Source organism: Lolium rigidum, chromosome 6 (genome assembly GCF_022539505.1).
Source record: "Lolium rigidum isolate FL_2022 chromosome 6, APGP_CSIRO_Lrig_0.1, whole genome shotgun sequence".
Taxonomy (NCBI): domain Eukaryota; kingdom Viridiplantae; phylum Streptophyta; class Magnoliopsida; order Poales; family Poaceae; genus Lolium; species Lolium rigidum.
The window spans coordinates 155338697-155351129 of NC_061513.1; the positions used below are offsets into that span (position 1 = coordinate 155338697).

A 12433-nucleotide genomic window follows, 5' to 3' on the forward strand; every position below is an offset into this window, starting at 1 on the left:
CCCGGGATTTGGTTGACGCAGCACCACCTAACACTAGCCGCTAAAGCCCGGGCCCCACAATGGGTGTGTACAGAACGGAAGGTGAAAAGTGGACGCTAGCGGACGGACGGACGGGATCATGTGAGCAGTGCCCCGCTGCTTATCAGACAGCTCAGATCGCACGATGAGGAAAATGAAAAGTTGATGTTCCGCCACATCATCTGATCGGACGGCCACGATTCAAGTGCCTTGGATGGAGCTCATAGGGTGCAAGAATGTTTTTAATGAGATGTCTCTTCTTTTACTTGTTACTGGGCCGTAACCGTAAGGGGCCTCTGCTAAACTGGAAACCCGTGACTTAGTGGTGGTGGGCTCGTCGCTCGATCCAGAGTCCAGACGCACCAATCCGTCCGTGTCTAAACCTAGTCGACTCGGTGAAGTGCACAACACGCGGTCGCAACCCCCTAGCATCCTCCTCCGGCGGCGATGAAGCTTGGGCGTCTCTGCCTCTATCCTCCTCCTCCGGCGAAGCGGCGACGGTGGTCCGCTCGCTCTCTTCCGGCGAAGCAGCGAAGAGGCGACGCTCCTCATTACGGTGAGCCACACCCCAGCCATAATACTAAAGCAAACTTTAGTAGCTAGTGAGGATGAGAAAGGAAACCCTAGATTTGCAGCAGTACGTACTGCCGTGTATTTTGGGCCCGATTCAGCAAATCCAGACACCCCGATCTGCTCATTCCCCTCGTACGTCGAATTAAGGTAGGTTTGGGGGTCCATCCCCAGATCCCCTAGTTAGGGTAGGTTTTGGGCCTCCTTCCCCTCGTCGAGTTAGTTAGGTTTCGGGTGCACCTTCCCCTCCTCGTTGAGTTAGGGTAGGTTTCGTGGGCTTGGTTCGAGATAGGTTTGGCATTTAGTGTGGGTACGTTGGCGCGGGTTACAGTGCTTTCGATGGCTTCACACGTGATATCTTGCTTAAGTTTGCTTCACTTGTCTGTAGTGTCCAGATGTGGGGAAGATGAACTGGTGTTACTGCTGTTTGAGACACCTTCTGGCTTCACAATTTTCACATTTTGTGCATTGCTGTTTGACGAACCAGATCCCATGGAGGTATTATGTTCTTTCCTTGGTTACTGTTGTGCTTGCTTGCTCTTGTGACCTATGTCATGTACCTAATTTTTCTCTTTAACTTTGCCTCTTCCAGTTTATATGGGCTCAATTCGCTGAAAATTGGAGCTCAAACATGGTTAGTGCCCCGTTCTTTATTTTGATTCCCTTCATCTGATTGTTACTTTCTTATGTTGCTTGGCACTAAAATGATGTTAGTAATTTTATCTTGCCCCATTTATGATTGGATATTTATGTACTTATTTTGATTCCCTTCATCTGATTCTTACTTTCTTATGTAGCTTGGCACTAAAATTATGTTAGTAATTTTTATCTTGCCCCATTTATGATTGCATATTTATGTACTTATTTTGTTCTGGATTGATGGAGGAACGTAAACACACTGTTCCATGTTGAATAATGAAGAGCCTCCCCCCCCTCCAAAAAAAAAACTACTTCTTTCCATGATCGTAGCGAGATCAATAACAAATCAGTTCACGAAGGCTGAAACCTAATGCGGGTATTGCTATGAACCAGGTTCGAATTTAACTGCTAGGTAGAATGATTCAGGCTTTGATGTGCTGCTACTTCTTTAAGAGCACCACTTGTTTTACTGTCAAAATATCACTTGATCTGAATGACACTAGTTTTTGATGAGGAGACGTGAACATGGGCACAATCTTTACGGTTGAGATGCACCTAGTGAATCGCCGCCCTCTCTGGCATGGTATTTGATTGGTTCTTTCTTTCTGCCCCTGAACATGCCCATTCTTGTGTATTTCCTTACCAGATTGTTTGGCCGAATGAGTTTCAAACTTTTGAGGACAAGTCCAGCGCCATTAATGAAAATACTGGTGTTAACGAAAGACTTGCTGAGATGATCATGAAGCATCGCTGTCCTGGGCAGAAAATGGCTGTTGGAAAGCCTGAATATAAAAGAATCATTGAAGAAAGATTGGTGAGTATAAGCTGCTCGTTTCCCTATTTCTTTAAACAACTTTGATCACCATTTCCTTTGTGACTTGTTTCAGGGTATACCCTGCCTGTATGGTCCAATTGTGATGGAGTTAATGTGGGGCATACAGAAATGGTTGTCACATTCTGTGCCTGGAGAAAAATCACGGCTGACTGAAGATGACCGACTCCCATTGAGTCAAGGACTGCAAAACTTCTTGAGTCGTTATGACTGTAATGTCAAACCAGAGATGGTGAGTTAACTAGTTGCCATGCCTTTTGCTTTATAGCTCCCTGTCATTTACTGCTACAAAGTATGATGACTTGCTTGCTGTGCATATTCGAATCCTTCATTTTCACGAATCCAAGTTTTGGGTGCAGCTTCTATTGAAAAATAATTATTGTTTGCATCGTTGCTTTAATGATGAAGCAACCCTCTTTGTATCCAGGTCAATGATAAAATTATTAAGACGGCTGCCTTCTTGTTTTTTGAGTGTGATTCTATTGAGAAGGATAATTATGTAGCCTTGCGTAAGGCAGCTGACCACATCAAGAATTTATCTGGCATTAGCTGTGAGGATTGGGGCTTACTGAAAATTGCAATAGCCCTAAAGATTGTATGTTGGCCTGAAGAAGCTGGCAATGCTTTTGAGGTAAGTTCTTTGTGCTAGATAGTCTGTTCCCAGCTGCATTCTGTGCATTTCTGACGAACTTAAATGTCCAAATCATATCTCTTTCAGATGATTTCAGAAGACGTGGTATCAAAGTTGGTGAAGGATGCACCATTATATGAAAATGTGTTGGATATGGACTCTTGCTTGGGAATCTACAACCATATGATGTATGCTCATAAAGTTAGGATTAAGAAAAAAGAACTGTTGAAATCATTGATCGAGGAGGCTAAGGAAGCATATGAAGCTGGATAAGTGGAAGTTGCATGACAAGAATTTGTTCATTAACAACCATGTGTATGGCCGTGCAAGCATATGGAGCTGAACCATAAGCTCACAACAATCTGAAACTGTTGTATCACCTAACTTAGTTTGTTCTTAGTGTGAATGGAGTCTTTGGTACACATCTTTTTTACTATTAAAATCTGAATGTGGCCGTGGCACGTCGGCCTCTTCTGCAATATGCTCCTTAGAAATCATCAAATCAACTTGCAGTCCTTTCTTTCCTGCAGTCCTCTCTCTCCTGTGGCTGCGTTGAGAGGGGCGGAGAAGGAGTCTCGTGCTGAAATTACACCACATGCCACCGCCAAGTGAATAACGTTTCATTCGTACGCTGCTGTATATTTGATCTACGTACGTATGGAGTACGTGAGAAAAAAGACCGTGGCATTGAGCCAATACCAGTCAAGTCCCGTGGCCCATTAATCGGTGACCCAGCCCAATGCAAACTGCTTCGACATGGATTGGTCTAGACGGCTTCGACACAGACTGTGCTCGACGGGTCTGCTTTACACCGACCTGGTCGGTGGAAGGCGAGGTGCCGCACACCCCCTTGGCGTTTTGGGCCTGGCCCATAATCTTCGTTCCGCCTGTTTCTGCTCCCTCCTGAACAGTTACTGTTTCTGAAAATTATGTTCAAAATTTCTGTCTACAGATTTTAAAAATAGTTCGAAATTTATTTGTTCAAAATTCAAAATTATTCCGAAATTTTGAAATTCGTTCAAGATTAAAATTTGTTCAAATTTCGAAATTCGTTCAAAGTTCAAAAATCGTTCAAAATTTATTTGTTCAAAATTCTTCCGAAATTTGTTCAAGGTTAAAATTTTGTTCAAAATTACGAAATTCGTTCAAATTTAAAAAATCGTTCAAAACTTAAAATTTGTTCAAGATTAAAATTTGTTCAAATTTCGAAATTTGTTCAATTTTTTTCAAACTTGAACATTTTCCAAACGCGACCATGGTGTTCCCTCATAAAAATACTCCAGCCCCTCGATTCCGTCCATCGAAATCGAAACCTAGCTCGAAGTACCGACCATGGTGTTCCCTCATAAAAATACTCCAGCCCCTCGATTCCGTCGATCGAAATCGAAACCCAGCTCGAAGTACCATCAGAAATTTAGGATTCCAATCCCTCACCGGAAGTTTCGCCCAAGATGCCTCGAGCGAAATCGAAATTGAAATCCAAGCTCGAAGTCCCTCTGAAAGTGTCGCCCAAGATGCCTCGAGCGAAAGCAAAATCAAAATCGAAACCCAAGCTCGAAGCCCCGTCAAAAGTTTCGCCCAAGATGCCTCGAGCGAAATCAAAATCGATACCCAAGATCGAAGTCCCGCTGGAAGATCCGCCAAAGATGGACATTGCCATGGCCGAATTTCCGTCTCAACTCGATGTTGCGGCCGTCTCTCTACTTTTGTCTGCAATGCTTGATGTGGAATCGCCTGCAATATCCACAGTACCAGATACGGTATAATTTCTGCTTGTCTGTCCGTTCTGTGCTTGTGTGAACTGCTCTGTTTTCAGATACAGTAATTGGTAGTTTTGGTGATGTGTGCTCGTCTGAATTGCTCTATTTTCCAGTCCTCTAAATTGCTTTATTTCCATTGTCTAAATTGCTCTGATTTCAGCCCAAATTACTTTCATAATTTATTTGTTGAGAGAGGTACAGAAAGAGAGAAATAAGATTGGTATGAGGTAGAATCAGTATACTGAATTTCAAGCTAGGTGGTAAGAGAAAGATAAGATTGGTATGATGTATAATTATATACTGAATTTTAAGCTATACTATCTTACTTTCTGGCACATGAATTACTGTCCTGGTTCGCTTGCTTATAATTAGTACGGCATATGTGATGTTAAACTTTTTTTTTCTTATGTTTGCAGAAAATGGATCACAAGAGTGAAGCAACCACTCTTGAGGAATTTCATAACTGTCCTATAAAAAGATCAAAAACATTGGAATCGCGAGTTATGGATGATCAATTTCCATCACCTATCATCTCCCCTACATCTGTGATTTCAGAATGTTCTGAATCGATTGGTTCAGAAATAAATGATCAAGAAAATGGCGTGTTACTACAAGCAAATCATCAAGAAAATGGCCTGTCAATAAATAATATAGTATATGACTGTCTACCACAAGGTGAAATATCCACTTACTATTTTTGCTTTTTTGCTTTTGTTACTTATAATTTCAACTATAATTAAATCAATATATAGAGCAAATGCTATTAAATGAACTATTTATGTATGTGTACTAATTCAACATATATACTTCTTTATCTTCTTATCTTTTTGCAGGTTAAGATGATGAATGTGCTCATGATGTTATACTATACTCTTCGAAGGAAGAAATATTGGTGAAGATAGAAGACATATCTATCAAGCAACGTTATTTGGTGGGCCTGCTAGATAAAAGCAAATGGCTAGACGATGAGTAAGTACCCTTTACTAATAATGACATGGTTCCGGATTTTGGATACCCATTATTAATGATTTTTTCCAATCTTTGTAGGTAATCAGCGCATATATAGCTTGTATGAGGGACCAAATACATGCACAGAATGATGCTCAAGTATATTTTGAGAATCCCTTTGTTACTAGACTCCTAAACAAGATGGTGAAATTGGAATACCCATGGGCCTACCTCTATGAAAATTATTGTCAAAAACTATCTGAACCATAATATGGTAACATCGAAATCCATAATTCTCAAGTTCTATGTAGATTTTAAATTCTTAATTTACATGTCTACAAATAACTCATTGTATTTTGTTATAGATCCATCTTCCAATAAATATCAAGGACTCGCATTGGTACTTAGCTTGCATCAATGTTGAAAAAACCGAGATACAAGTACTTGACTCATTGTGTTGGGAGAACAGTCGAGCTGACCTCAATATTACGGTTAGTTACTACATCATTTACGTAACATGTCTTATGCCATAAATTGATCCATCACTTATGTTTTGATCACTAATAATTGTTGCAGCTGCAAGGACTACAATATCACTCGGACATTCTTAAAAGTCAAGAAAGCTTGAGCAATTGTATTTGGAAAGACCTTAATATTACTAAATGGAAGATTACAGAACAACCACATGAGCCAATCCAAAAAGAAAGGTATATAGATGACCTATGTTTTATAATAATTAAAATATAGGAAATATTGTGATTCGTGTTGAGTACTGAAATTGTATTTTAATTATACAGTTCATCCTGTGGTCTATTTATGCTCAAATTCATGGAATATTGGACTGGACATAAACTATCCCATCTGATTACACATGTAAATAGCTCTGTTGTTTGGTTACTTATTACTCCCTCCGGTCTTTTTTAATTGACTCAAATTTAGTATAAAATTGTACTAAATCCGAGTCAATTAAAAAAGAACGGAGGGAGTATATAGTTAGTTCCATTTTAATTGTTATCTAAATTAATATAATATTTTTTTATGATGTGCAGGAAATTATTACTTCTTTTCGGAAAAAATAGCTACCATACTGTTATGTTGGAAAACAAACACGGCGCCACCGACCGCAATGTTTGAAGAAAGTGATGATGTTATAATGTCAGACAGTCCTTTTGATCACAATCAATCTAACAACAATAAGTCATTATCTGCTGAAATACCAGTCATTGATGTCTATTCTTTCTAACCTGAACCAACATGAGTTAGTAGGTGGACTTTGTAACTACATCAAATCAATCAATTCTACAGAAACTTTAGAGTAAGCTATCTATTTGCATATAATCTATCTCAATAATTGAATGCAACTGGCAACATACATTATCTAATTATTTCTTTATAATATTGATTTACAGGAAAGTCTGGGTACAAAGCTCTAATCCATATCCCATTAGCTTGACTCTCAGAAAACTTCAAGAAATGCTAAATGACGAGTTGCCCATGGACCGGGATTGTTTCAATTTAATCGTACGGAAGATTATGTTTGACGACATCCAGGTGATGAAAAAAAGAAGAGGGTTGATAACAAAGCATTATCTTGACACACAATTTTGGGTATGTCCTTACATTCACTATATATATTTAATTACATAAATTATACTAATTCTTTTTTATTTCCTTTCTAAATACTTATATTTAATAATATCCTAGATGATTACTGATTTTGGACGACATCCAAACCATCGAAAGAAGTTGGATGTGGAACAACTAGCATATTCGGTAAGTAGCTGGCCCGGTATCAAATATAATGTTTCATCATGCAAATCGGTAAGAAAACTTCCCTATATATGTCCTCCAAAAAATAGTATATATCTAATATCAAGCCTATTTCAGATTCATATTCCAATACAATCCGGCTAGGACTTTATTCTATTCATACTGGACAAAGATACCAGAACCGTTTACATTTTGGATCCTACTCCCATTGATCCCACCTACCAACGAAACCCAATTGCAAAATATGTGCATAGACTTTTATGGATTGCTGAACACTTACCGAAAGCCATGTCAAAGGAATGTCCTGGGTCTACATGGAACGAGAATATTTTCCCGTGGCAACAAAAAATCGTACATGATATTTCAGATCACAAAAGGTAATATTTCTTAAATAGAGAATGACTATACTAAGTATTTGATGTACTATATATGTGTGTATATTTTTGGCATTGATTACTACTTTTTTTATATCTTATACCAGGGAACTGTCTGGTTATCGCCCACTTTTCACCCTGGCCGTTGGATGTGGTCATTTTTTCTTTACCTCTGCCTCCTCGTTTATGGTCAATGACGCGTGGGCCTGTTTCGTGCGGGGCCAGTTGCGAGACGGTAGGGTGCGTTTGTTCCGAGTCAGTCGTTTCTCCTGGCAACGCCCGTGCCTGCGCCCGGGGTGAAAACCCTAGATCGTAAAATATCTGGCCCATTCTCAGCACCGCGTCTCCTCTCTTCCGTCCCTCAACCGCGCCAGCCGCCGCGTCGCTGCCGCCGCCGAGCTCTCTCATGTCGCCAGCGGACGGCAGCCCGGAGCCGCCGCAGTCGCGCGTCCCCCCTCGACCTACCCAGCGTCGGCGTGGCGCGTTGCCTCGCCGCCTCGCGCCTCCTCCTCGACGACCCCGAGCCGCCGTCGTCGCGCCTCTCTCCCTCGAGCACGTCGCGGAGGCGGCCGGCAGCGCGGGCCCGGGAGCAGCCGCGGGGCGCTGGAGCGCCGGCAGGCGACGCTCACGGCCGGTCGCGGGTGTCGCCGCGCGGATGCCGCGTCAGTCGTCGCCGCCGCGGCTCCTCCAGGTGACAGCCGGTCGCGTGCGTCGTCGTGCGATGAGGAGGTGGTCGGGCGCCGCCTCGGGTCGACGCCACCGTCGCGGCTCCTCCACACCATGGCCGACGTATGCTCGGCGGCGGCCTCCGACGAAACCCTAGCCGCCGTCTTCGCCCAGCTCAAGCCCCACACTACCGCTCTCCTCGACGTCCTCCGCAGCCGCGGCCTCGCCTCCAACTCCGTCACCGCCACCTCCCTCCGCGCCATGGCCGCCCTCCTCCGCTCCGCCCCCGCCCCCGCTTTGCAGCTCTGCTTCGAGTATGTATACATCTCCCCTCCCCCTCTGCTGCTTGATGACTAGAGATGGTAATTTTGTGTGTGTGCGTGCTTCTCTGGTTCGTGATCTAATCTTGGTATGTTTGTGCACACACGTTCTGTAAGAATCATGTGCTCGTAAGATGGTGCTCTAATTTGGTATGTTTTCGTATGGAAGTCATCAGATATTGAGGCAACAAGAGGTCACCGAGGCAGTGGAGGTCTTTGAAAGGAGTCATTGCTTGCATTGCACATTCTTATTGCCAAGGTGAGATCTTCTGTGTTACATCAGCAGTTTGCTAGATGAGAAATTTCTAATGTGTTCAGTCTCCAAACAATGTGTTTTTCTAAACAGGATTCAACAAGATGTTCTCTAGATAAAAGTAGTAATATGCTTGTTTCTGTATCTGATGTGTGGTAGAGAAAAGAGCAGATTTTTAATGGGAACAGAAAATTATTTGCCCATGTTCTATTTTCCTTGGGTATCAAAGGATCTCTTCGTTATTTCTCAGTTTTCATATATGTATGCCCAGACAACGCACAGTACTCGGTCCAGTCTTGTCGCAAGCATGAAAGGTTCTATTGATGCTATTTGGTGTCATGGATGTCTTCATCTCATATTTATACTTACGAGAAAATCACGAGTTCAGGATTTTGTTTCACCGCCCTCATTTGTTGTTGTTTCATATTTTTTATGAATTTGTGAGGAGCTCACCAAGTTAAACAAACATCTTTTGTGTTTGGCTATTTCTGTCTATCAAACTAGATGATACCCTGCGCGTTGCGGCGGGAATCTTTGCTACAAAATAGAATTTATTAACCATCAATTTAAAATAAATGGCAACTGACACAGAAGTTTTTTGAATTGGAGCTGATATATTATTCCCATGTCATGTATAAATTCTATGGTTACTATTCAGAGGTCATTTGAATGTTTCTCTGTCACGATGAGTGTTCGAAAGATTGTCTTGGTTCGGTAGTCACTTAGAATTTATCTGTATTGTATTATACTAATCGCAATGTTCATAAATAGAATAATTTAACTATCTTGTGTTGGTGAATCTGTTCTCTTATTTTTTAATATCTTCAATTCAAATTTGGTTTAGATTTGTAAACAATGATTGCTAATTCCATACAATTTACTAATTCCCGCCTGTCTTTGTAATAGTGTTTGGTGCTTGAAAATAAAATTGATGTTGGCCTTTTTATTTTTACCACGAGTATTATCCTGAAGCTAGGCCTGCCTCTTCTCGTGATCTCATTTATCCAATGTGCATGTAAGTTCTCCCACTTCTCTTTTTTTGTCCTGTCTACATTTATCTTTATGTTGGTACAATATTTTATAGGGGTGTTTTATAGGGGTGGTACAGTCATGCTCCACATGATGCAAAAATATTGGAAATATTACTAATACAATATTGTGGGGTTTTAACTCCTTTTTGCATATAAATGGGATTTTTAGCTTCTTTTTGTATATATATTTCTAGATTACGCCTTTTCCTCTTGAAACAATACCAGGCAAGATGACATGTGCCATCTTACCATTCCTATTTTTCCGATTGTATGGAAATTGATTCAGAAAATCCAGTTTGTTTGCTGCCAGTTCGGATCGATCTAATCATCGTTTTCTTCTCCATAGAATTGGGTTTCTCCCCTTGGTGGAGCAGGTAGGGAGCACAGAGCTATTATTAGTGACAATAAATGGGTGCATTGTAACTATCACATCTGCTTGGTGATTATCTCAAACTGTATTACTTGAACTCAGCTTTTATCTCAAGTGAGATCTATGATATATAATATTGGCAAAATGGGGTCCATCAGATTGATCGGCTTACTGTTTTGCTCTTTCTATATCTGATGGTGCCTTCTTTGGTAATGTTTGACATTTGTTTGGATTTTGTGCATGATGCAGAGCTTGTCTTTCCATGAGGTCTATTCTTAGATCTCCATAGCATCTGCATACTCGCCTTTTGCCACACTTGGACATGAAAGTCCTATAGAATGGTCAGTTGGTGCCTGCTTTGATGATGTTTGACTTGATAATATTTTTATTCCATCTTACCTTTCCCTGGAAATTGCTTGCAGGAAGGAACAATATGTGATGTTGATCTTGTGATTACTGTTGCTGGTGATGTCACACTTGCATGGGCTAACCATTTGTTGGATAACTTGATTCCCATTGTAAGGTGTTAAGTCGGATCGTATTTGTTCTGATGAGGTCAGTTTTTTTTTTGGATAACTGACAATAATCCTCTATCAGCTTAACATGAATCATCCCCTGTTTGTGAAAAAGTTTATTTCCAGTGCATGTATTATGTATATACTTGTATGGCTAAGATTCTGGTGAATTTGTACTGGAAATATTGCAGGGTGTGGTGCGGTTTTCAGAGTTTCAATCCTGATGATTTCGTACCAGTAATATTGCAGTCTGTGGTCCAGAGCAAATGTTGAATGGAGTGCTGAGGACTTTTGGAGGGTGGCCAGTAGGATGAGTTGGATCTGTTCTTCGTAGCAAAGGTGATGCCGTTGCAGACAGGTACCTGAAGTAAGCACTTCTACATTTTGTCATTTATTTTTCTGTATATATGATTTCTCTTGTTGGTTGTAGTGATGTCAAAGCAAGTATGAAGTTGTATATGTAGTTGTCTGCTTCCAAACTGTAGCTAGGAAGTTATGCATAGTTCCTTATTCCCTGTATGCTGCTAAAAACGAAATAAAAATAGCATTACTGTCTAGCAAAAATTCTTTGCTGCATATACGATGATTTTGAAGTGCTGACAGTGTATTTGAGGTGCCACTTTCTATCAATTAGATTTAGCGTTAAAACAATAAAACTTTGCCTTCATATATGAAGCTTTTTCCCTGTTTGCATCGTAAAGAACCATATTTTACACGGTATTGACAATGTATTTGGCTCATATGCGCAAAGTACAGACATAGATTAAGTTCATGTAACTGTTATTACATTTGATGTTAAATAATAATAATTAGGAAGTTACACATACATTTAAAGTACTAGCATTCAGAGTCAGAGTTAATTTTCTGCTGTTGATGAATTGATGTTGATGAATAGCATCTTACTTAGTTGCTTATCCTCTCCTGCTGATGAATTGGTGTTATTTCGCTCTGGATAGCTACTACTATTTAGAGGTTTGCATAGGCCAAATTGTGGAACCTACAGGTTGCCAGTTTGATCTAACCAATAAATTGCCAAGAATTTATATCCCTAAAAAGATGTCCATTCTGTGCAAGTTTACCTCAATTAATTATTGGTTACCCCTTCGAACTTCAACTTTGCAGTGATACACCCTAAGTGTTTGATACATGGGATTTTGCTTTCGTTGTGTAGTTTGTCTTGTCGAGGGTGTGGAGCTGGTGGTCGGTGGAACGCCCACTACTAGGAAAAGGCCTAGCCGTAATACTGCCAGCAGTGGCGCACCATGACTGCCGTGCGCCACTACTACTTAGCAGTGGCGCACCACAAAAAGGTGGGCCACTGTTACAAAAGTAGTAGTGGCGCACGTCAGAGGGGTGCGCCACTGCTACATTTCTTACCTATGGCGCACGTTGGTGAGGTGCGCCACTGCTAGGAGGTGTCCAGAGCCCGTTTAGAGATGATAGGCTTAGCAATGGCGCACTTCGTCGGTGCGCCACCGCTACATAGGTTACCTATGGCGCATGTCGGCCGGTGCGCCACTTGCTAGGGGTGGCCGAGCCCATTTAGAGATGAGAGGCTTAGCGGTGGCGCACCACTTATCGGTGCGCCATTGCTATGTCACCCTAGCGAGTGGCGCACCGCTAGGTGGTGCGCCATCGCTAACCCGGGACCATTTCCTGCTTTTAACCCTCCACTCACATGTGCCACCCACTTTCCCCAAACACTCTTCCACCACCACCTCCCACCAAATCTGGAT

At 41.5% G+C, this 12433-nt stretch overlaps 1 protein-coding gene across 1 annotated transcript; it reads left to right on the top strand.

Moving 5' to 3' along the window:
- Positions 1-429: 429 nt before the first annotated feature.
- Positions 430-3112, top strand: LOC124660874 (nucleolar protein 58-like). Its single transcript, XM_047198714.1, has 7 exons — positions 430-574; positions 977-1086; positions 1181-1222; positions 1874-2041; positions 2115-2291; positions 2487-2690; positions 2778-3112. The coding sequence occupies exons 1-7, from the start codon at positions 466-468 to the stop codon at positions 2961-2963; spliced, it is 996 nt and encodes a 331-aa protein (XP_047054670.1). The 5' UTR covers positions 430-465; the 3' UTR covers positions 2964-3112.
- Positions 3113-12433: the final 9321 nt, after the last annotated feature.

Bases quoted from the DNA above. Each gene is read 5' to 3' on its own strand.
- LOC124660874 (XM_047198714.1), top strand. From the start codon at position 466: ATGAAGCTTGGGCGTCTCTGCCTCTATCCTCCTCCTCCGGCGAAGCGG. The intron at 1,223-1,873 runs GTTAGTGCCCCG...TTTCCTTACCAG, and splicing joins AAAATTGGAGCTCAAACATG to ATTGTTTGGCCGAATGAGTT. The intron at 2,042-2,114 runs GTGAGTATAAGC...GACTTGTTTCAG, and splicing joins GAATCATTGAAGAAAGATTG to GGTATACCCTGCCTGTATGG.